This window comes from Choloepus didactylus, chromosome 18 (assembly GCF_015220235.1).
Source record: "Choloepus didactylus isolate mChoDid1 chromosome 18, mChoDid1.pri, whole genome shotgun sequence".
Lineage (NCBI taxonomy): Eukaryota > Metazoa > Chordata > Mammalia > Pilosa > Megalonychidae > Choloepus > Choloepus didactylus.
Genome location: NC_051324.1, coordinates 70182942 through 70207751, shown reverse-complemented (window position 1 = coordinate 70207751; position 24810 = coordinate 70182942). Strand labels below are relative to the sequence as shown.

General features: G+C 55.8%; 2 protein-coding genes across 3 annotated transcripts; both read left to right on the top strand.

Annotated features, from left to right (window-relative positions):
- Positions 1–347: 347 nt before the first annotated feature.
- Positions 348–4991, top strand: TRIM47 (tripartite motif containing 47). Its single transcript, XM_037808986.1, is given in 8 exon segments — positions 348–406; positions 672–1395; positions 2375–2470; positions 2655–2885; positions 3081–3279; positions 3744–3818; positions 4046–4530; positions 4532–4991. Coding segments are annotated over 7 exon segments (1926 nt in total). The 5' UTR covers positions 348–406; positions 672–711; the 3' UTR covers positions 4688–4991.
- An 11611-nt stretch (positions 4992–16602) lies between these two features.
- Positions 16603–23903, top strand: WBP2 (WW domain binding protein 2). 2 transcript variants are annotated; one of them, XM_037810838.1, is made up of 8 exons: positions 16603–16760; positions 18700–18808; positions 19887–20022; positions 20962–21054; positions 21706–21840; positions 22047–22169; positions 22607–22683; positions 22774–23903. In XM_037810838.1, the coding sequence occupies exons 1-8, from the start codon at positions 16702–16704 to the stop codon at positions 22828–22830; spliced, it is 789 nt and encodes a 262-aa protein (XP_037666766.1). In that variant the 5' UTR covers positions 16603–16701; the 3' UTR covers positions 22831–23903. The 2 variants fall into 2 exon arrangements, with proteins under 2 accessions (XP_037666766.1, XP_037666767.1); XM_037810839.1 differs by lacking the exon at positions 21706–21840.
- Positions 23904–24810: the final 907 nt, after the last annotated feature.

Here is a 24810-nt window from a genome sequence, read left to right as displayed (position 1 = left end):
TACTTTGGACTATAATCCAAACACTATTTTGTTGCCATTCCATTTTTTAGAATCTGTATTACCGAGGTATAATCTACACACGATAAACTGCCTCCTTTCAAGTGCATAGCTGGATGAGCTTTAACAAACAATGGACTTGGGGTACCCCCAGCCCCAGCAGGGCCCCACTGCAGGGGCCACCAGCGTCCATGGACCGGAACTGAATTCCTCACCCAGCGACTGGGGGATGACGTCAACTTCCCATTTCAGATTGAGAAAAGTTCCGAGTTCCCCACCGGGGATAAATAGAGTCGCTAAGGGGCAAAAACACACGGACAGCAGCAGTTACTAACCTCTGCAGTCAGCAGCTCAGGAACTTTGCTAACGATGCAGGGGAGGGGTCTGGGGCACCAAGGTCCGGCCCAGGGTGGGCAGGTGACCCCCTCGCATTCCCTGCCCTGTGCCCCCTGCCACACACCTCTTTACGCAGGAGGGGCGGGCGCCCAGCGGCCCCGGAGAGTTAGGCGGGGCCCAGGGGGTTCGGCCGCGCTGTCTGGGGCCCGGGCCCGGTGTCCGGGGGCGGGCAGGCGGCGCTGGGGGGCGGTCCGATCCGGGGGGCGGGCGGGGGCCGAACTCTTGGCCGCCGTCCAGGGGGGCGGCGCCGAGGCGCAAACGGTCCCGGTCCCTCCCAGGCAGGAGCAGAACAGGCGGTGCCCCGGCGGCCGCGGAGCTATGGACGGCAGCGGACCCTTCGGCTGCCCCATTTGCCTGGAGCCGCTCCGGGAGCCGGTGACCCTGCCCTGCGGCCACAACTTCTGCCTCGCTTGCCTGGGCGCGCTCTGGCCGCACCGCGGCGCTGCTGGCGCCGGCGGGCCGGGAGGCGCGGCGCGCTGCCCCCTGTGCCAGGAGCCGTTCCCCGACGGCCTGCAGCTCCGCAAGAACCACACGCTGTCCGAGCTACTGCAGCTCCGCCAGGGCTCGGGCCCCGGGCCCGGCGCCAGCCCGGCCCCCAGCCCGGCTCCGACTCCGGAGCCCCCGGCGCCCAGCGTGCGGCCCAGCGCTCCGGAGCCATCGGCTCCGTGCGCCCCTGAGCCATGGCCGGCGGCCCAAGAGCCAGTGCGCTGCGACGCGTGCCCCGAAGGCGCCGCCCTGCCCGCCGCGCTCTCCTGCCTCTCGTGCCTCACCTCCTTCTGCGCCGCCCACCTGGTCCCGCACGAGCGCAGCCCCGCGCTGCGCGGACACCGCCTGGTGCCGCCGCTGCGCCGGCTGGAGGAGAGCCTGTGCCCGCGCCACCTGCGGCCGCTCGAGCGCTACTGCCGCACGGAGCGCGTGTGCCTGTGCGAGGCCTGCGCCGCCGCCCAGGAGCACCGCGGCCACGAACTGGTGCCGCTGGAGCAGGAGCGCGCGCTCCAGGAGGTGGGCGCGGGCACCTCGGGCCGACAGGGAGTGGGGGATGGCGGCGCGCGAGCTGGCCCGGAGGCCTTGGACACCCCCACCCTCTCCTTCCCGGCTCGGAAAGGATCGTTGCCTTGAAGTTGCCATCCTCTCGCGGTGGTGGAGATGGGAATGGGGGAGGGAGGACGCGAAGGGTGGGCAGGGAACCTAAGCCAGGGCCGATGGGGGTCTGAGCCAGGAAGGGGCTGGGTCAGGCCCATGGGGGTCCATGTAGGCTGGTGCCGGCAGCGCTACCGATGGATCGGAGAGCACGCGTGTTCCAGCTCAAATCTGCCCTGGGCTGAGGCAGGGGGTTGGATGGGTGTGGCGGAGACAGGAGCGTGGCTGGCCACACAGCTCTGCTCTGTCCAGCCGTTGGGAGGGCCTGTGGGGGGAGCATGTGCGCAGCCCTGTCCTCTCCTGCCCGCCCCCAGTTTCCTTTGGCCTCCAGCCTGCTCTTGGCGCCTCTGGCCTTGGGATTTTCCAATCTCTCCTGCCTGGAGCAGTGACTCATAAGACCCAGGGGATTTACGCGGAATCCCCTGTTTTCAGGCCTGGATTGGGGATGCAGACCTTTGGGGACAGTGAGCCCCTGGATAGCAGCATGCCCTCGTGCAGTCGCCCCTCGCACACTCTCATCCTCTGCCTCTATCCCCTGCTGGAGGAGGTTTTCAAATAAATTTCAGCAACATGGGGGCCCACGGACAGCCCTGGACTTACCCCACGTCAGACAGGGGAGGCAGATGACCCACGCCAGCCTGCATCTCCATGGGCATCTGGGAATGGCACCAGCCTGGGCCCAAGGAACCTCTGGCATAGACAGGACATCACGGCCACTCCCAGTCCCTCCCGGGCAGATACCACTCCAGGACCCCCTGTGCTCTCTCCTGGTGGGGCCCGGGCCCGGGTGCTGGTCTCTGGCCTCTGCCAGACCCCGTGCTCACAGAGGGTGTCCCCGCAGGCTGAGCAGCCCCAGGTCCTGAGTGCAGCAGAGGACCGCATGGACGAGCTGGGTGCCAGCATCGCCCAGTCCCGGCGCACCGTGACCCTCGTCAAGGTCAGAGCCACCTCCTGCCCCAGTGCCACTGAACAGGGGCATCTCGCCTGCCCCGGCACAGATCCAGGGTGGGCTCGGCCGGTCCCTGTGTGACCCTAGAGGAGTGGGCAGGGTGGGGAGGAAGGAGCCGAAGCCGAACTCTGTTCTTCGCCCTCATGCCCGCCCCCAATGCTGTCCCATGCAGAGTGCGGCCGTGGCAGAGAGGGAAAGGGTGAGCCGGCTGTTTGCCGAGGCTGCGGCCACCCTGCAGGGCTTCCAGGCGGAGGTGCTGAGCTTCATTGAGGAGGGGGAGGCCGCCATGCTGGCCTGCTCCCAGGGTGACCTGCGGCGGCAGGAGGAGCAGCGTGGCAAGCTCAGCCGGGCCCGCCACAACCTCAGCCAGGTCCCTGAAGGGGACTCAGTGAGCTTCCTGCAGGTGAGGGGGCTGGCAGGGGGAAAGGGGGGAGGCAGAGGGAGGAAGGGGCAGTGGGCATGGAGATGCCTCTCAAAGGCTCCCCACCACCACCACATCTGGCCTTGGGGGGCTGGGCAGCCTCCTGGCAGGGCTGTTCCACCCCAGCCAGGCAGAGCTGGAGCCAGCAGAGCCTTAACTGGCATTTTTCTGCCACAGGAGCTCTTGGCCCTACGGCTGGTGCTGGAGGAGGGGTGCGGCCCTGGGCCCAGCCCCCCGAGGGAGCTCAGCTTCACCAAGTCATCCCAAGCCGTCCGGGCGGTGAGAGATGTGCTGGCAGCGGCCTGCACCAGCCAGTGGGAGCAGCTGCAGGGGCTGGGCAGTGACGAGGACAGCCTGCAGAAGCCAGGCTCAGAAGGTGGGTGCTCTCCCCATCCAGCTGACTCACCCTCTCCCCATCTCCCTGGGCACCCCCAGGCCTGGTGCCCATCCAGCAGTGGAGGATGGAAACTGTGTGCCTGGCTCAGGGCAGGGCCCATATCCTGCCAGCGCCTGGAGCCACCACCCTGTGGTGACAAGTCACTTTGGCCACAGAGGGGCCTTTCCCTCATCCACCCCCCAGCTTCGGAGGGGGCTGAGGCCCAGGGGGAAAGTGGAACAAAGCTCAAACCCACGGACTAGGCGTGCATGGGGACACTGGGCACCATATTCTGCCATGTGCCTGTCCCCAGGTGGCTCAGGACTGGGAGAGAAAGGGTCAGGAGAGGGAACTGGGGTCTCTGGTTCAGAGTTGGGATACCTTGCCCGGCAGCCCAGAGCAGTACCTCCAGGTGCAACATCCCGGCCAGTCTGTAGACACCTGTCCCGCTGTCTCCCCTGCAGCTGACGCTGAGTCCCAGGACCCTGACAGCACCAGCCACCTGGAGAGTGACGCTCCCAGGGACTACTTCCTCAAGTGTAAGTGGACACCTGGGCCCTCAGCTCACACCGGGCCCCCCAAGGCTGCCAGGAAGGGCCCTGGCCCCCCAGGGCTTACGTTCCCCTCAGTCATTGGGGAGAACGAGGTCAGCTCATGGGGTGGTCCCCAGCAAACAAGAGGAAGGGCCTATGTTTGGGGGAGACAGGTCCCTAGCGGGGGGCCATCCCACCTGAGCCCTGCATCTCTCTCCTGCCCACCGGATCAGTCGCCTACATCGTGGACCTGGACAGCGACACGGCAGACAAATTCCTGCAGCTGTTCGGAACCAAAGGTGTCAAGCGGGTGCTGTGTCCCATCAATTACCCCGAGTCGCCCACCCGCTTCACCCACTGCGAGCAGGTGCTGGGCGAGGGCGCCCTGGACCGGGGCACCTACTACTGGGAGGTGGAGATCATCGAGGGCTGGGTCAGTGTGGGGGTCATGGCCGAAGACTTCTCCCCACAAGAGCCCTACGACCGGGGCCGGCTCGGCCGCAACGCCCAGTCCTGCTGCCTGCAGTGGAACGGACGTGGCTTCTCCATCTGGTTCCACGGGCAGGAGATGCCCCTGCCCCACCCCTTCTCACCCACGGTGGGCGTCTGCCTGGAATACGCCGACCGGGCGCTGGCCTTCTATGCCGTGCGGGACGGCAAAATGAACCTGCTGCGGAGGCTGAAGGCCTCCCGGCCCCGCCGGAGCGGCCCCCCCACCTTCCCCCAGTGACTCCTTCCAGAGCCGCCTGGACAGCCACTTTGCAGGGCTCTTTGCCCACAGGCTCAAGCCGGCCTTCTTCTTGGAGAGTGTGGACGCCCACCTGCAGATCGGGCCCCTCAAGAAGTCCTGCATATCCGTGCTCAAGAGGAGGTGATGCTGGCTGCCTGGGGCCACCTCCTGCTGCTGTCTCGGCTTCCCGCCAAGCTTGCTGCTCTGAGCCCCCCATGTTGTCCTGGGGAAGGCACCAGCCTTAGAGTCACACCCCCACACCCCTATACCCCCAGCCTTCCCCTCGAGAGGCCCCAAGCCCCTGTCCACCTCTGGTCCTTGTTTCTGGGAGAGAGAGCCCCAGCTGGAACAGATCTGGGCTACCCCAACCCTTCCTCCATCAGGCTCCCAGAACACTGCCTGGCACCCCTGGCGCGTTGCGGGTACTCAATAAACATTTGTTGAATGACTCCCTTTTCCATCCTTCTCTCTCTCCACCCACCAAGAATTCCTAGCACTCGGCATCTTTCAGGAGCTCATCTTATAAGGGCAGGCAGGAGAGGGGAAAGTGCCCCTGGTCCCAGGCTCCCCGTTGGGAGGGAGAGTCCCGAGCCAGGAGGATGGGGCTCGGAAGTGCTCACCCCCCGAGGTGGCTTCTCCCACAGGGGTGCAGCCCCCCAGTCTTCCTGGCTGCCTAAGTGTTTGCTTTGGATGGCTCGGGTTCCCACCAGCTATTTTCATCCTCGATGCCACAGCCTAGTTCTGGACCTGCCTTTTGGGGTTGGTACTCTAGAGGAAGGGTTTATGTCACACCCTCAAGGGCAGGGCGGGTGCCTGGGAGTGGGCAAGAAGGTTTGAGACCTGGAACCCTGCTTCTTTCTCTGACTTTCTAACACGCACTTTTTCAGTCCTGGAGGGACCTGGCTGAGGGTTACAGCTGGGGTTGAGAGTACCTACAACAAAGGGACTTATGTCCTCCTCTGGAGTGTGTGGCCACCTCTCTGTGCCCCAGCCATGGGGCTGGAACATGGTGCTCCATCTCCAGTGCTCCATCTCCATGTGTGTGGGGGGGTGCTGAGACCTGCGCCCCAGAAGAGGCTGTGCTTCCCCGGGGACAGACCCAGTGCCGTCTGCTGCCCCAGAACCCCCATCCTCCAGCCTGGAGTGCCAGGTTCTACTGTCAGGGGGAAGGCTTGCTTCCTGAGCCCACAGGGCAAGTGTTTCCAGGCCAGACCTCCTCCCTCCAAATTACTGGGTTCTTGGAGGCCCAGGTACACCCCAGGAGGGCTGTGTCCCCCGGGGGCAGAGCAGACAGAGAGACCTCTCAGCTGCCAGCGCGAGGTCAGGTGGGACAACGGGCGAGTTATGCAGCCAGACAGCAAGGCCATACAAGTCCTGCCCAGGCTGCCTCGGCAGCTAAAAATAGCCCCTCCCACAGAGCCATGCTTGTGCCCCAGCAGCCAGGATGTTGTTTTCCTGGGCGGGGCTTCTTGCTCCTCTGTGCTTTGTGTTCTCAGCATGGTTCACCCGGCAGCCGCGGCTATAGGTTCCAGCCGTAGGTTCCCGGCTTGTCCTGCACAGGGGGCAAGCTGGGGAGGCTGCTCCGGAGGGTGTGACAGTCTGGACTGGTGGGGGCCTTCCTTCAGCCCCTCCTCACCTGCAGCAAGCCTCCCACCCCTCAGGCTTTCCTGACCCTCCCCCACCCCCAGCCCCCGCTGGAGAACCCTCTGGTTCCTGATCTGCAGGAAGCCCTGGCATGTCCTGGAATGTGAGTTAGACAGGTCCCTGCACGGAACTGGGGCTTCCGTGTAGGAATTCAGGCCTGGCTGCTCAATTCTGCTGTCCTAGCAGAGAGATTTCCAGCTTCCGAGGACTTTCACTGAAGCCTATGAGATGAGCATCTCAGTCCCAGCTTTACAGCTGGGGAGATGGGCTGGGGGGGAGGGAGGCAGGGGGAGCGCGCCCAGGGATACTGCCAGGTTCTGGGCCCCAGCTGCAAATTGCTGACACCCAAGTCTGGAGCTTCTGCAACCCAGCACTTCCTATGATTCCAGGATAATGCCAGAGCTGAAGAGAGGCGGGGTTGTGTGTGTGCCTATGTGTTTGTGTGTTTGTCTGTCTGTGTCTGGGTGTGTCTGTGTTTGCATCTGTGCATGTGAGCACGTGTCTGCGTGCCCATGTGTGTTTGCATGTGTGCCTAGGTGTACATGTCCGCCTGTGCATATCTGTGCGTGTGGTGTCTGTCTGCCTCTGTGTATGTGTGTGGGTGTGTGTGCACCCAGCTCAGTGTTTTTCAAACAACGTTCTGAGAAGACTAGAGTTCTGTGCAGGGGTGCTGAGAGGGGTGGGCTGGCAAAGGGGGGCCCACCCCTGCCTGCCCCTGCCAGTGCTCTAATCAGAGCAGATTTTATCTGTTTTATTCAAGATTGTTTGGAAAAAAAAAAAAAACGATCAAAAAGAAACAAGTTAGAAAGCCACTGATGAAGTCTGTACCTTCTCCTGCTACCACCATTTTACAGGTGAAGAAACTGAGGCCCTGAGGTTACCCAGTCCAGGGCACTTTGTTAGCCCAGGCTTAGGTACGTCCTCTGCTCAGAAATGTATAAACACACACACATTCACACTTACACAGAGACACAGACACTTCACACACACCGGCTTCCGGTTGCCGTCACCCACACAAGAGCTGCCCCGGGCCGGGCCCCAGTTCCCACGGCCACCAGGGCCCTTGGCAGAGTCCGGAGCAGCCCGGAGCCGCAGGCCCCGCCAGCAAGGACAATGGCTGTGGGTGTGAAGGGCCTTCCCAGAACGATGCTGGAGCCGAATCTGGCTCCTTGGGCCAGGCGAGCAGCCAACCTCCACTTGGGCTTTGTGACTGTGGGAAAATGAGCCCCGGAGTTCCAAACAACCTTCGAGAAATGGACCTCAGCCTCCCCCCTGGGCAGCTGCAGACCGCGGGGTCAGCCCCCCTCGCTGCTCCCGCCCGCGGCTCCCTTCCCCGCCCTGCCTGGGGCTGCCAGGAGGGCCAGGGCGGAGGGGCCGGGGAGACAGGCGGACTCTGTCCTCTTCCCTCCCTTCTCACCGTCCTCCTCCTTCCCCTCCCAAGGCCCAGGGTCCCTCCCGGCTTCCTTGGCTTCCCCTGCTCCCAGGCGGCTCAGCGGGCGGCCCGGCCAGGAAGGTGGGCTGAACTGGGAGGGGCTGTGATTCCTCTAAATCTCTGCAGGGCTTGAGCTACTTTTCGCCCCAGGGAGGAAAACAGCATTTAGCTGCAGGCTCTGTGTCCCATCCAACCCCATGCTCAATACCCACATTCATATTTGAGGCCAGTGAACAAAATCCGAAAAGGAGGCCATTTGCTTTCAGCTCAGTCACACCCCCAGGAGATGCATAGGATTGGAGGGAGGCCCTGGGTGGTCCTAACGGGCCTCCCGCAGGGTGAAGACCCTGGAAGTCCTTCCCAAGCTCCCACCGAGAAGGGGCAGGGGCAGGGAGCCGCACCCTTCTGTCCCCTCCCCCCCAGGCTCACTTGGAGGCTTATGGAATCAAGTCCCAGGGCAGGCAGAAAATATTCTTTGATGTCTTGTGACCTTCATCTTTAAATGACATTCAAATGTTGCATTTTACTGCACAATGTCTCCAATTTTGCTGTGAAATAAAAAACAATGCTTTTATTTGTCATAGCATAAGAGAGTGGTTTCGTGGATGAGCTCTGGAATCAGAAAGCCTTGGCTAAAAATTCCACTCCAGCCATTTCCTAACTGTATGCCTTTGGGCAAATAACTTAGCCTCTCTGTGCCTCAGGTTTCCTCATTGGTAAAATAAGGGAGAAGAGTAGAACTGCATGGCATTGTTTTGAGATTAAACAAAATAATGTAAGCAAAGGTGCTCTGCACAGTTGCTGTCCCAGAGTGAGCTTTCAATACATGTTATTGTTTCATTATTATTCCTCTTAAAAATCAAGTCAAGATGACACTCTTGGAAGATGGGCCATTCCTGGGGTGGGGGTGGGGGGTGGTTTTTCAGGAGCTAAGGCTAGCCCAGGCCTTGGTTTGCCAAGACACTAATTTTGCCTCACCCACTAAGACTGGAAACTTTCAGTCATTCACTCAACAACATTTACAAAGAACCAGGCATTCTGCTCCGTGCTAGGGATGCAGCAGGGGTGGGGGTGCTGGGAGGGAGATCCAGGGGCCCCCCGCCCGCCTGGATCTCCCACCAACAGCCATAGGGTAACCCTAGCTCTAACAGTTACAGAAAGAAAAGAAAAGGGCGGGGCCAGAAGGGGCGGGTGGAGGAGGAGCATTCCCAGGGAGGAGGGGTCAGCTGAGGCCCAAAGGATAAGGACAGAGGAGGGGGCGTATGGGGAAGTGGGTCAATGGGATTCTGGACTTTTCCTAGGAGACATGAGAAGCCGTGGCACATTTTCACATGGGGAAATGAACAGATTTGAATTTTTAAAAACCACCCTATTATTTAGGTGGGAATTGGGTTTAAAAGGGCAAAAAGAGGATGAGAGGAACAGACACCCCATCTTGATCATCTTCCCAGGGAAAGGGAGAGGGTCCCGCTACCCCCACCCCAGTTCTGGGAAGGAGGACCCAGAAATAGCAGAGATGGGGTGGACTCATAAGATCCGCTGCAGTCCGTCCTCTCCCCAGCTCTCTCTGCCGCCGAGGGGTCCCTCCAGCAGGGAGCTCGTTGGGGTGGGGCTGGGCTGGGCTGGGCTGGGGGTGAGGCGACCCCCATCTCTTTCTGGCTTTCTGCAGGTTTGGAGGCACAGAGGTGGGCGTGGAGAGCAGGAGTTTGTATAAACACCCCGGCAGCAGGAATGGTTCAGGACAGGCCTGCGGGCTGTGTCTGGGGAAACTGAACTTGAAGGAGCCAGGAGCTCTGGGTTGGGAGTCTCGGGGTGGGGCCCGTCTCCATAGCAAGCAGAAACAGCCCCAGCTGTGTCCTCCTGAAAGAAAAGCAAGGAACTAGTGTGACTTGAAATATACTCAGCCAAAAAAGACCCGCCCTGAAATAGCTCATTTCTGCATCCCCACCGCCGCCCGGGGCAGCTGCCACCAACAGCGGCCAATGGCAGAAAGCTGAGGGTTTCCCAGAGTTTTCCTTCCCTCACTGGCTTATTTGAAAGATGACAATTGGCTGAGGATAAGAGCTGTCAGAGTGAAGAAATTTGATGTATCAGGCATGAATTTGTTCCATGACACTTAAGTACAAGAAACATCATTTTGGGAATTTGTCTTAAATCAAATAAAATCTGATTACGAGCCTCCCTTTGTCAAGAGGGTAAGAAATTCAACCTTGGGCTTGTTTGGGGGATCCCCCTCCGTTAAATAATAATCCAGGACTTACACGGTCCCTGGAGGAGGGAGGACTTTCCACCCACCTTCGGTCCACCAGGACTACGGCTGATGCTCATTGTCTGAGCCCAAGTGGCTGCAGCTTGGGTTTGCGGATTGTGCCAAACTATTGTTGCTCAGCTCCGAACCCACTCTTCAAACTTTGCCTTGGGAGGCTGTGAGTAGGACTCTGCCAATGCGGCTTCTCCTTTGCTGGCTGGTGCCTGCCAGGCTCCAGCACTGGGGGGCACCTAGAGGGGGCTGCATGGCTGCAGGAGGACAGTGCATCGGCCGTTCCCCTCTGCGGGCTGTTCCCGGGAGCATCACCCAGCGGCGCTCGGCTTCTTCACCTGGGCAGCGGCAGCTCCTCCCCTGAGCAGCAGCTGACCCAGTTTGCAGTTTTACCAGGTCTTGCCGCACCAGCTACCTTGGAGCCCCACCTTCAGAGACACCAGTACCCCCTACCCCCTGCACCTGACACCTCCTCACAGGGTGGGGTTTCAATTCTGTGGGGCTCCTCTTGCAAGCTCCTGTTTTAGAACTTCCAAGTTATCCTTCTGTTTCCCCACTCCTAAGGGTGATGGCAGCTTTTTGCAATTGCTTCTTCTATGATGCCTTAGAATCCCTTTTTTTTTTTTTTTTACCTCTCCAATGACCTAATTACCTGACTTGATAGTGACATGTTGCATTAGTTTCCTAGATCACCACAAGCTTGGTGGCTTAAATAAACAGAAATTCATTCTGTCACAGTTCTGGGGACCAGAATTCCAAAATTAAGGAGTCGGCCAGGCCATGCCTCCGTCTGAAGCTTCTAGGGAAGAATCCCTCCTTCCTTGCCACTTCTTATCTTCTGGTGTTTCTTGGCTTTGTTAAAAGAAATAAAATAGCTACCACGGCTGGGAGATTTAAAAGAAAGTTTGGAGGTTACTCTTATGCAGATCTCAGCCAGTTATTACAAACGGCCAAGGGACGCAAATTCTCAAGCAACAATGTTCCCCAGATCCCTAAGAACATCCGGACACCATAAACAAATCACAAGATCAAAAACTCATGTCTAACCTAAGCACGCCAAATACCCACCAACCACAAACAATTTGCCTATTCTTCTTTTCCTTTAAAAAACCCTTGCCTGGAGGTGAACTCACTGCCCTCCCCCCTGCATGGGACCTGACACCCAGGGGTGTAAATCTCCCTGGCAACCAAGGATATGACTCCCAAGGATGAATCTGGACCCAACATCGTGGGACTGAGAACATCTTCTTGACCAAAAGGGGGATGTCAAATGAAATGAAATAAAGGTTCAGTGGCTGAGAGATCCCAAATGGGGTTGAGAGGTCACTCTGGTGGGCACTCTTACTATACAGATAACCCTTTTTAGATTTGAATGCATTGGAATAGCTAGAAGTAAATATCTGAAACTATCAAACTCCAACCCAATAGCCTTGACTCTTGAAGACAATTGTATAACAATGTAGATTACAAGAGGCGACAACGTGATCGTGAAAACCCTGTGGATCGTGCTCCCTTTATCCAGTATATGGATGAATGAGTAGAAAATGGGAACAAAAACTAAATGAAAAATATGGTGGGAGGAGGGAATGATTTAGATGTTCTTTTTTGCTTTCATTTTTTATTCTTATTTTTAATTTTTCTGGTATAAGGAAAATGTTCAAAAAATAGATTGGGGTGATGAATGCATAACTATATGATGAAACTGTGAACAACTGATTGCCTGAAAATGCCAAGACGGGATGATTGGGTTGCTCCCTGAAGCTGGGCTCCCTGAATTGCAATTCTAAGACCCCAAATAAATGCCTTTGTTGTCCTGCAGCTTAGTTTGTTGTTTCTTGGTTGACAGCTTGTAGACGCCTCACTCCAATACCTGCCTCCCTTGTCAGGTAGATTCTCCTCCTGCGTCTTTTCTCTTCTTGTAAAGGCACCAGTCATGTTGGATTAGGCCTACCCTAAACCAGTGGGACCTTATTTCAACTTGATCACATCTACGAAGACCCTGTTTCTAAATTAGGTCACAGTCCTAAGTCCTGTGGGTCAGGACGTGAACCTACCTTTTGTGGGGGACACAGACCAACCCCCAACACCTGCCTAACTCTATACCTAGCTCACTCTTTATATTAAAAGCCCTCTGTTCCAACAGCTGGCCTGGTTTCTGCCACACCAAGGTGTTGAGAATTCCCTGAATCACGCTGGTATAACCCTTTATGATGCTTGTTTAGGAACCATAAATATGGGACCATTTTAGCTCCAGGAGTTGGGTGGATGCAGGCCCCAGTATGGGATGGGGGTAGGTCCTGTTCTCAACTCCAGCACCCCCCTTTGCTCCTCCCACCATAGCACCCAGTTCCTCCCCCCAACACTGTCTCCCCTCCCCAGCCTCCATCCTCCTGGAATGGAGTCTTCAAACTGCAGGTTTCAAAATCAACTTAGTGAGTGGCAATCAGCAATTTCGAAAATATGACAAAATATGATGGGATATATTAGAATATATCACACTGTTAAATAAAAATGATCCCAAACATGATCTGGGATGAATCTGTTTATTTGATTTTTCGGTCTGATGTAATTTAGTCTCCTTCTGGGAAGCAATTAGCATTCATGACAAAATGCTGCCACATCCTGCAGATACTTTCAATGGGGATTAGGATCTGTTCTGGGAAGCTGGTTACCCACCCCACCCAGCTGGTGTCAGCTGGAAGCCCAGTGACCTCTGGCCTAACCATGGCTCGCTGAGAGTGCTTTTTTCCTTTAAAATGTTCCTTCCAAGACTGAATCTTTGGACTGGCCCACCAAGGGCCTTTTCCTTTGCATGCAAGATTGCAATAAAACTTTCCCACATGCTCATAAAGTGGCCAAAACATTTTCTTCAGCAGCCCATGGTAAGGGTAGATATTGTTTCAGGAACTTGTTTTGTTGAAGCCTAATTAGCCAGAGAACACCAGGCTGAAACCTTCAGGGGACTGTGGAAAGCCCACTCACCCACCACCCAGAGGAGGGAGGCAATTTCTGTCAGGTTTGGGCTCCCTCCTAAAGATTCCAAGGAGGGTCTAAGGGCAGTGAGGACGTGTTCTGGATTGGCTGCTATTTATGAGGCGGGATTAGGAGAAGCAGGGGTTGACTGGGGATTGGATAGTGTTCCAATTTGCTAATGCTGCTGTTATGCAAAATACCAGCAATAGATTGGCTTTTATAAAGGCGGCTTGTATGGTTACAAAGTTACACTCTGAAGGCCATAAAGTGTCCAAGGTAAGGCATCAAAAATCGGGTACCTTCACTGAGGGATGGCCATTGGTGTCTGGAAAACCTCTGTTAGCTCGGAAGGCACATGACTGGCATCCACTTGCTCCCAGATGACATTTCAAAAGGGCGTTCTCCAAAGTGTCAGTTTCAGCCTTCAACAGCCATCTTCAAAATGTCTCTTTAAGCTGCAGCTTCTCTTCAAAATGCCACTCTCAGTTGTTCTGCTCTGTGTCTGGGCCTGTGTGGCTCTTTTTAGAGAACTCCAGTGATCCTGAATGGGTGGGGGGCAACACCCTCCATAGAAAACAATCCAATCAAACGCCTCACACACAGCTGACTGAGTCACATCTCCATGGAAACACTGAACCAATAGGTTCCAACTTAGTTAATACTAATAATCTGCCCCCACAAGATTGCATCCAAGAACAAGGCATTTTGGGGGACATAATACATCCAAATAGGCACAGATGGGGTCCCCATTGTTCAGCAAATGGGTCATCCCCAGTAATAAATGGGAACCACAAGGCTGCTCTGGGGACATCACTGGTTAGAGAGCAGCAGTCACTGAAAGAGGGGGTCCTTATGCCCTGGTACAGCTGCTGAACGACCTTGGGAGAAAGGCGGTTTCCTGTTATCTCTGCAGCAGGCCTTATCTGTGTTTTTCCTCCCAGCCGGATTAACCTCATCAACATGCTTTTGTTTACTTCACTCTGAGCTGATTTTTACACTCCCAGTCCTGAGCAGGTGTTTACTGTTTCAATTTTACTTATAAAAATACATCAGTGAGTACTGAGTCTTGATATAAAATATGTCGTACTCCAGGTCAAGTTAAAATAAATAAATAAAATAAATAAATAAAAAAGTCACCATCTGGCAAACTGCTTTCCTGCCTTTGTAAATTCCTGACATGCAGTAAGTATTTTTTCAGCACAAATGAGGATAATTGTTGGGCTCACTGGGGCAAATTGATGAAGTGTCTCAGAGTTAAGAGGTGACTGGTTCAGGGGCTCAGCCACCACGGAGCCCACCGGCTGTCCCGGGGCTGACAGGGACAAAAGCTCAGGCACACCCGAATCCATTCTTAGCAGGAAGCTCCGGTCTGGAGAATACGGACAATCACAGCTCAGGGAAGAGAGATCATGCCAGAAACATGCAGAGCCTGTGAGATTGAGGGGTGGGGTGGGGTAGAAGGCAGAAGGAGAGGTCAGTGTCCTGAGACCTGGATCCCCTGGGGGGCTCCAATGGCTGACTTGATTGGGAACAATGAGCTGTCACTGAGCCCCCAGTGGTGGGTACAGCAAACCCATGGCCCCAACTGAGGCCCGAGAACAGTGCTAGCCAATGTGTTCTAGGATTTTATGAAAATTGCAAAAGTTAGACATTTCTTTAAGTATCTAATCATTTGCATTGAAGGTGTGTGCAGAAGAAATGAACTCTCAGGTTTTATAAAATACATACGAGTAAAAAATAATTTACATGTTAATATTGTACGTTAAGAATACGATCAAATTATATGAATATATCAAACATTCATATAGACAATTATTTAAAAAAAGCACAAATTTTGGAAATATTGTTAAAAACATAAAGAAAATAAATATGCAATATCCTAACGTAATAGAATTGTGCATTTTCTTCCAGTTCTTGCCGTTGGGCAAGTATATTTTCCCCAGTTGCAGAAAAATTAGACATTTTACACGGAATCGGTTGAGCCTGCTATCTCTTTCCATGCTAACTTCCTCTTCATCGCACTTCCCTCCTGTTAGGGGCCCGCAGTGTGGCCGCAGGCATTGTGTATTTATCATTTTGCATTTTATTTCTTCAAGAAGGCCAAAATTATAGCTGGCTTCAGGCCCCCCAAAACCCTGGATCCCACTTCTACGTTCAACCTTGGCAAAGGGATGGGGTTTGGAGCTGGACTGTTGTCCCCACCTTCCTTTGTATTGGTCACTCAGAGGGGCCATTCTTGCAGACCCATAGGTGGGTGGATTTTCTCCTTCTTTTGGAAATTTATTATTATTTTAAAATGCACATAGTAAAACAATTAAAGAATACAAAAGGGCATGTAATGCACACTGAGCCAACAGCCCACCCAAAATTCCCAGACCTGTGCCTCAAAGGCATGCCACCACAATTTCCGGTGGCTCTTTCCAGAGATTATATGTGTGTGTATCCAATTTGATATACAAACGGAAGTATATCTATATGCCATTCTATTACTTAGTGTACTCTGACAATGTTTCCATTTCACCACCGAGTTTGACTTAATTCTTTTAAACCACTGCATATACTGTATGCACAAAAATTAATCTAACCAGTTGGGGCAGGTTTTCTCCCATACAGCCTGCATTCATCGCCTTTGTCCCTGCAAGGTCCAACCCGGTCTTGCATAAGACCTTACAGAAGGGGGTGCTGTGTTTGTTTCGCGGTCTTTCCCAGTGAGGCGGTTTTGGTTCCCCCACCTAGAAAATCTCACTCAAGAGGGAAGCCAAGCAGGTGGATCTGAACGTTGGCCGCCGCGTGTCAGGAGATCTACTGTTTGCTTTAAATCTGAACCCTGAAGGTTAACGATAGACCAGAATCTCCACATAGGGCGCCCCGCCACATTCCCCCTCAAAGTTTCATCTCCTGAGGCGGGAGCGGGCGGGTAGGTTTGGGGGGAGCCGCCCCAGCGCCTGGTCACCAGCTGAAATGAGTCAGCCTTATTATGCAAACCATATTTACTGGCTGCCGTTCTCTCGCTGTGCCTCGTTCCATTCAGCTATTCCTAGTCTGGTTTAAATCTTCCAGCCTGGGCTCGGCAGGGCGGGGCCGGTGCGCAGAGCCCGGGCAATCCGGAGGCAGCAGCGCCACCGCGAGGCCAGCTCTGGGGGACAGCGGCCCCGGTGCGCGGCAGTGCTCTCCCCACCCCGAGATTCTCATCGCCGACCCCGCAGGGTCTGGGTTTGCTCTGATGAAAGGGATAGCAGTTTTTCTGACTCTTCTCTGCCAGCCAGCCCAGTCCTCCTGGAGCCGAGACTTGGTCTCACACTCCTCTTTATGACCGCCCGTGGCCGCCCCCGGGATGCAGTCACATAGTAAAAGCTCCATGAATGTTGGTTGAGTGAATGAAGGCGCCCCATTAGGTTCAGCGCTCCACACTCCAAGTTTAGGTTACAATGCACATTCTGTGGTTCAGCGCTTTTAGGAGCCAACGTCTTTATTCTTTTCCAATTGAGGACGCCGAGAGGAGCGATCACAGGTTATGAAAACAGCGGGGTCAATCCAACCTCCGGATTGAAAGACTACAAGTTCCAGAATGCATTTTTCCGCGGGGGTAGGGAGAGGTCGCTGTTCTTGGGCGCATTGCTTTCTGGGATTTGCAGCCCTCAGTTTGTTTGTGACGCGGCGGAACTGGGGGTGGGGGTGGGGAAGGGCGTAAGCCATGACACGTGATACTCAGGGTCAGGTGGTTGGGCCAACCTCCGCGCAAAAGCTGTGATTGGCTGGCTCTAATAAGAACGACGCCACTTTACGGGCGCGTCGGAGAGTTGCGCAAGCGCATCGCATAGCGAGTCGCGCGACCCCTGTCCGAGAGACGATGGCGCTCAACAAGAATCACTCGGAGGGCGGCAGAGTGCTTGTCAACAACACCGAGAGGTGAAAGCACCGCGGAAGGATCTGGAGGAGTCGGGGATGGGTGTCTTGGGTGGGAAGTGGGCGGTGGGCGGTGGAGGGAGGGAAACTGAGGGAGTGGGGCTGGGGGGGTGGCGGGTAACGGCTGGAGGCGGGGTTGGGGGTGGGTGGGTGGTTCGTGGGGGAGGGGCTGGGATGTTCCGGTCAGCTGTGGATGGGGGCGGGAGATGGGGCCAGAGGTGGTTCTGGAGACCCATTCCCAGAGTCCCTGACTTTAGGAGCGGAGAAAAGCCTTAGACACAAATAATTGCCATTTTGGGGGCATTTAGTGTGTTATGTGTCAGGCACTCTGCTTGCTCTACCTTATTTAATACATCAATTCTGGGCAGTAGATCCGATTATTAGGCACACTTACAGTGGGGAAACTGAGGAACAGAGCTGTAACAGGTGGGATTCCAGGGAGTCTTGTCTCCAAAGTCAATAGGCTTCACTATCAAAATTTAGCTTTATGGTATATCCCAGTTTACTGGTGAGAAACTGAGGCCAGTGAAGTAAAATTAAATAACTTTGTCCAGTGTTTCACCCAGCTCCTAGAACGATGTTGAGCCTCATTCAGATCCGTCCCTTGCTGCTTTCTCGTGAATGCCTGTTAATTTGGGTCCCTGCCCAACCTGCTCCGTTTTCTCCTGGGCCCTTTGGAGATGGCTTCTCTCCCTTCTTGCTTATTGGCATTGAGAACTGGGCAAAGCCATCCCTCAGTGGAGCCCTGCTGACCTGAAGAGCCTCTTGAAAGCACAAAGAGTTTAAGCAGAACCTGAGTCTCCAGAGGAGACATGGTGGAATCAGAGGCTTGAATGCAGCTGAGGCCAGCACCCTGCCTGTCACCCAGGAATGCTTGATAAGTCAGAGGAGAATGCTGAGGGGGAACCCTGGCTGACTTTCTTACCTGCCTGGGGTCTCATGGGCTTGGCCTGTCCTGGCAGTCACCCCTCTTTCTCTTGAGCTTTGCTTTTTCTTTTCTGGTGTCGGTTCTCCTTTCCACAGTCCCCTTCCTACTCAAGAAGGTTGTGATATTTGGGAGGAGGAAGGAGACAAATGGAGCCACTTGTACTTGTATCTTTTTATTTTGTAATCAGAGAAACCTCACGTTGCTCACTGGTTTGTAGCCTCCCTGTGTGTGAGCCAGCTCCCAGGCCTGGACAAACATTTTTGATGCCATTTGCTAATATCTCCTGGACTGTTTTTCTTTCTCTCTCAGTAGGACTTTTCTGGGGCAAGAATCTGTCCTGCTGGGCTTCCTACCTGGCTCAGGGCTCAGTAACTGTTAAATAGACTGTGACTTGCTTTAGAAAATGCTTCGACCTCATTTTTGGGGGAAAAAAATGTGTTTACAAAATTGAAGTTTGAATCCAACATTTAAATCTTGGTGTTTAAAATAGTGAACCTTCATCTTCAGTTCATGAACCCTTTGGAACGTGATGACAGCAGTGGGCTCTCCTCCCAGGAAAATGCACATCCTTGGGAGTGTTGAGGGCTCATGGACTGAAATCCTTGCAGACCCAGATTAAAAATTCCAGTTTTAAAGGAACCCTGGAGTGAGCCCTTTTGTATTGTGTAGAGCGTTTGCTTAGAATGTTTCTGTATTAGACTAAAAAATAAAAACAGAGTGTCTGTCACAAGGATTTAGGAGAAAATAGAAGCGTTAGCCCCAAGAATCCAACCTGCATCTGGAGAAAAAGTGGCATCTCCAGAGCCTTCTAGCTTCTCTCCTCCTCTGGTCACCTGGGGGCTGTGGAAGTGGGATTTTGGGGGATTCTGTTGAACCCCAACTTGCTTACCTCTTTGATGACTATATTCGTGGTTTCCTTGCAGTATCGTTGAAACAGTTAGATGAGATGATGTGCTGGGCAACCGGGAGGTTACAGACCACCTCGTCACAGCGTTTCCTCTTTTCTCATTGCAGCGTCCTAATGTCCTATGACCATGTGGAACTTACATTCAGTGACATGAGAAATGTGCCCGAGGCCTTCAAAGGGACCAAGAAGGGCACTGTCTACCTTACCCCTTACCGGGTGAGTCGCATGGAGGGAAGGTTGGTCTTGAGGCTTGTTGCTCTTAGAGGGTGACATGGTCTTAGCTCAGCTGGGGCCTCGGGAGTCGGGTGGCTTGTGAACCCTGGGGGATGTTAGTTCCTCCCTGCGCCTGCTCCTTTGTCACATGGTCCTAGATGCTAGAACTTCCAGTGAACTCCTGCCATTTCCAGAGTGGCTGCTGTAAAATCTCTGTGTAATTGCATGCAGCTGCTAGGGTGCACAGCCCTGGAGTTTTATTAATTAAAATTTTATTAATTTGATTTCTGAAGGAGTAGTCTGTCCAGAGTGATTAATGTAGTAAAGAGGATACAGTGGCATGACCACAGCCTCGGACCTGGGCAGAGAGCCCAGCTGAACCCTGCAGAGTGAGAAATGGCCTGGCCTGGAGAGAAATCCTGATGGGTATTCTCAGGGAAGAGTCGGTGCCCCCAGCAGTGTTAGACTTAAAGACGGTTGGGAGAAGAGGAGCATGTCTTCAGTGTTCAGTTACCACGGCTTAGCAGAGAAAGGAGGAATCTCAAAATCCCTCAGTCTCTGGGGATTGAAGTTGACGTTTTCAATCACAGATTGAAGTCCGGGTTCTTGATGTGCACCCAGAGAGCACCCTTGTTCTAGTTTGAGAAGGGCGATAGGTCTAGGAAGTCCCCTTCTCCTGGGATCTGAGTCCCCCCCACCCCCCTCCCTCTCCCACGCTGTTCTGTGGAGCTCAGGATTCCTTTTCAGGAATCCTTCCTTGCCTATCCCTGACCTGGCCGTCCCACTGATGCGGCACATCTGCTACCTCCTCCTCGCCACCTAAATTACAGAGCAGCCTGTCCTTTTCCCATGTGCCGTCTGATCGGCACGTTTTCCTGGTGAATATGGGTATCTGGCCTCCAGCTAGTCTGTGTGTAAGGCTCTCCAGAGTGTCTGGTGCTGTGCTCCAGTGCTGCTGTCCCCTGGCAAGGACCACCTGGGCGCTGGGAGCTAACTCGGCACATGCAGGAAGCAGGTGGGAAGTGGTCGCCGCGTGAGCTCTGTTCTGGGTGGAAATGGCCTTCGTCCTCTCTCCTTGTAGGTCATCTTTCTGTCCAAGGGGAGGGATGCCATGCAGTCCTTCATGATGCCGTTCTACCTGATGAAGGACTGTGAGATCAAGCAGCCTGTGTTCGGTGCAAACTACGTCAAGGGAACAGTGAGGGCTGAAGCAGGAGGTGGGTGACGGGAGCTCAGGGATCTGGGTGGGGCTTCAGGAAGGCATTTGGGGGCACCTCCGCTGCTGCCTTGGAGACTTCCCTTTAGGACCCTTATCACCCCAGCCTTGTTCCTTTCCTAGATTTGTATGAACATCTGAGACTAGTGCGTGAGTGGCCAGCCGGGCAGCAGTGGTGGGTTTTTGGTTGTCAAGAGCTGAGCGAAGCTGGCATTAAATTAGGTGGCAGCTCGGATTGCCTTTTCAGTGAGTGAAATCAGCAGATGGTGGCAAACTAAAAACACTTATCACACTCCAGGGGTTGTCTTCAAATTTTAGGTGCAGGAAAGTGAAGTATAAAGTTCTTTGGAGGGACCTTTTTGTCAGAGCCAGGAAGAGAGAGCTGCCCTGCTTTGTGGAGCCCCTTCGCAGTTCCCAGAGACTTCTGCGTCGAGCTCGCCTTCCCCTCCTGACCCAGCCCAGCCTGAGCCTTGCCCTCAGAAAGCTTATAGTGTCCCTTTGGGCCCCCTCAGGATGGGAGGTGTGTGCTGAGGATTCTGTCCCCGTGGAGCTGCCAAGCGTTTTGTGGAAGGTGATGAGAGAGCTCCTTGGTGTTGGTTCTAGAACCAAAACCTGGTGGCCTTAGTACTGATGTATTTATCAGGACGGGGATGGGAGGACAAGCTTGTTCCAGAAAGGAAAAGCCTCTTGTCCAAAGGGTCCAGTAGGCAGAGGCAGGGGCCAGGCCAGCCTGCAGCACTGGGTGGTGTGGGACAGCAGGCCAAAGCCCTCCGAGGGGGTGGGGGGAGCCCCAAGCAAGCTGTGTGTGCTGCAGAGCCAGTCTTTTCCCTGCGCCAGGGCCTCGGCGGCTGGGGAGGCCTGGAGAGGACAAACAGTCCTCTCTTTGGACATAACCTCTTTTCTCCTTCTGAGCTGTTTACTTACGTCCTGCCCTCCTCAGGTGGCTGGGAAGGCTCTGCTTCCTACAGGCTGACCTTTACAGCAGGGGGCGCCATTGAGTTCGGACAGCGAATGCTCCAGGTGGCGTCTCAAGGTAGTAAGACTCTACCGATGAGGGGCCCAGAATCGTTGGATGCGTTGTGGTTTTTTGTTTGTTCAAGTTTGTTTGTTTGTTTTATTTATTTTTTAAGTGCTCACGACAGAAGTCTCAGGGCACTGGGCTGACCAGGCTGGGCAGTCGAGAAGAAAGCCTGTAATTAGCGTCCCATCTGTCCTGTACCTTACAGGCTGGGGTCCCCTGCCTGGAGTTGGTATTTGGCATTTTGACAGAGGCCTTTGGATTAAAGGACGTTTTAATGTGACCTCATAAAAACAAACAAAAAAACCCACAACCATTAAACTTTCTTTTTTTTTTTTTTTTTTTTAAATATGAGTGATGTGTTCAGCAGAAGTCCAAACCTCCTCCCCATCCTCTCCCAGCTCTACTCACCCTGGCCCTGATCCCTCCTTCCCTTCTTGCACCCTTCCACCCTAATCCTTTACCTCCCCTTCCTGGCCTCTGGGCTCTCCCCATCCCGGACCCCTGCCTCATCCCTGACCAAGAGTGTGGAGCGTGGGATGGGGTGGGGTGAGGCCTGTCTGCCATGCACATCCGGGACCCAGCACCCTCCCCTCTGCGGGCGGTGGGGCCGCCCCAGCCTCCCTGGCAGGCCCCGCTCACGTCTCTCTCCCCTTGTGCTTGTAGCCTCCCGAGGTGAAGCCCCCAATGGAGCCTATGGGTACCCTTACATGCCCAGCGGGGCCTATGTCTTTCCCCCACCAGTCGCCAATGGAATGTACCCCTGCCCTCCCGGCTACCCCTATCCACCGCCCCCACCTGGTGAGTGTGTCCTTTGCTGCCTGCCCCTCACCCCACCCGCCCGCCCAGGCCAGGGGGTCGTGGAGGGTCACTTGTTCTTTGACCTGCTTCAGGACTAACAGAAGCTGGCGAGGTCTTGGAGGGTGCCAGCTCCCTGGGAGGCAGCCTTCCCGAGGGCGTGGGGGCCGGGCTGCTCACTGGGTCCCTGTCATTCTCTTGCTGAGCAGAGTTTTATCCGGGCCCCCCCATGATGGACGGGGCCATGGGATACGTGCAGCCCCCACCGCCGCCCTATCCTGGGCCCATGGAACCTCCCGTCAGCGGACCAGATGTCCCTTCCACCCCTGCAGGTAAGGACCTGGGGTTCCCAAGTGGTGGGTGAGCCCCAGGCTTAGGGCCGACCCCAGGAGACCAGAAGAGATATCGTGGAGAGAGCCAGACTCCAGCCCCAACTCTGTCCCTAGAAGTCTGGGTTCCGATGACCAGGAAGGCCCCTCCTCTCAGATACCTCAGCTTTCTCCCCTGCAGAGCAGATGCTGCGCCCTCCCAGGGTCATGGTGAGGATTAGATGAGGGAAGGACAGTAAAGGGATTGGAGAGGACGGGACCAGGCCCTGGTGAGCGTGCCTCAGTTCTAAGTACCCTTAATGGCTGGAATGGGGTCCCTCGTGCCCACTGCCCTGAGCAAGGGGGCGGGGGTCAGGGCTGAGGCAACTCAGGGGAAGCTGGAAGAGGAGCGCTGGGCTCATCTTGGGCTCACCGTGCTGGCTGTGTTTGCCCTCATGCAGCTGAAGCCAAGGCCGCCGAAGCCGCTGCCAGTGCCTACTACAACCCAGGCAACCCCCACAACGTCTACATGCCCGCAGTGAGTGTGCAGCTGGGCTCCAGGAGGGACGGGGCCGGAGAGCTCGTCTCCATTCCCCCCCTCTAACGTGCTCTTTCTTCTGTCCTCTAGAGCCAGCCGCCACCACCACCCCCGTACTACCCTCCGGAAGACAAGAAGACCCAGTAGAGCCCTCCCTGCCTCCTGCCACCCATCCTTCCTCCCTGCCGCTCTCCGTGGGGCTGAGACTGGCCTGGGGGAGGCGCTGGGAGGGCTTTGATCTTCCTCCCCAGCTGATGATAAAAACACTTACCAGGAAGAAGCGTCCGAGGAAGGGAGGGCCCTGTCTCTGGAGAGTCCCCCCCAGCTCCCCGCCTGAGCTCGTCCACAACGCTGCTCAGCCAGGCTTCCCATTTGCCGCCTCCAGGGCTCCCCTTGGGAGCCTGGTGTGCCCCTTGTTCCCGTTTCACTCGTGGCTTCTCCCCACGGAGGGCCTCTCTGACCACCTCCTCCACCCCAGGCCAGTCTCTCGTGTCGGTAACCGCTTTGTCCTCAGCTGCCACTAACCCCGTGAGTGTGACCAGACCAGCCGTGTCTTCCAGGCCCGGAAGGAGGCCTTGGCCTGCCCCGGAGGGCCCCTGCCAGGCCACCCCCACATTCCGCCCTCTGGTCTGTCTCAAGCCTCCAGAGGCCACATTCCGCTCCAGCCCAGACTCCAGCCCTGTCACCCTTGCCTGCCCGGGGTCAGTCTGTGGCCACTCTGTGTGAGCCTGAGGGCTCTGACCTGAGCCTCTGGGGTTGGGTGGTCGCAGGGCCAGGTTGCTGCGGCCAGGGAGGAGGCCCCTGTGCTTCCCTGCTGGTGTTTCCACAGTTGGTTTTGCTCTGCCTTTTCTCGTCTCTTCCCGCTAGAGGGGCTTCTCAGCCTGGAACTGGACAATGCATGTCCACCCCGTCACGCCGTTGGGGCTGCTGGGTGGGCTGGGGAGAAGTGCCCTGAGCCCTGGCCATGTGTGCTGCCTGTGACCCCCGACCCCAGCCTGCCCTCTGCCCCTCAGCTTCCTGCCTGGTTGGCTGGATGCCCCCTGGATGCACTAAAATTTGCTCATTTGCTCCTGGATTGGCCATGACGTGAGGAGATGGCTATTTAAAGAGAACGCCCTATTTATTTGAAAAAACTCCAGTTAATATATTGATGTGAAATAAATCCTGTTTGCATCATGATTTGTTTGCTGAAGACGTGAAGTAAAAACAAAATAACTGGATCCTTTTGTCTCTGGTGACTGGGGTGCACTCACTGGGAGGAGAGAGGGGGGTCCCCAGGAGTCTTTGGGAGGCTGTGCCCCCTCCCCATGTGGGAGCTCCTTGGTTTTGGAGCCCCTGGATCCCCACACAGCCAGGGCCTCCCCTCTCCGCCCTCTCCTATTCCCATGGCTGCTCAGCGACTCTCCCACCCACACGGTCACCTGGGGCCTGGTGGGAATGGGGGCCACAGCCCAGAAACTGCCCTGGGTGGGAGGATGCTGGGGGCCAGGCCTGGGCTGGGATGTTCTTCCCCAGGCTCCTGCTGCGGGCCCAGTCCCCCCGACTCGCACAGAGCTGCAGGCCTGGGCCCGGGCTCAGGCCAGGGGTTGTCTCAGGGAGGTGGTGGCTCATGCCGTCCGAAGCCGGTCAAGACTTGCCAGGGACACCTTGAGGCCCGGCCTGGCTGGAGCTCTGCGGTGTGTCCCTGGGCGGTACCTCGCGTCACCCTCCTGGGAGCCACGGGGCCAGGGTCGGGTACGAGGGTGGCCAGGGGGTCGGCTGGCCATAAGCCTGGGAAGGCCTGGCACTGAAGGCTCATTTTCCAGACCCTCCTGGTACAGTGGGGCCTGTCCTGCCCCTTCCTCTTGGCTGGCCCTACACAGAAGCACATGGGGCTTTGGCTGAGTCCTCCAAGGGTGTTTGAAGGGAGCCCCCCTGCCCTCCCGGACCATCATGGTGGGGGCAGGGGCCGTGGGGCTGTCCCTGCCGGCCCAGCTCAGCCTGTCACCGCAGTGGAATGTCACCCGTGGGGCGGAGCCGGCCGAGCCTGACTTTGCTGCCAATGGGGGAGACGCCTCTCGGGCGCCCCCTTCTGTGTCCCGCCTCACCCCACCCACGGGGCACCTTTGGGGGAGGCACAGGCCAGAC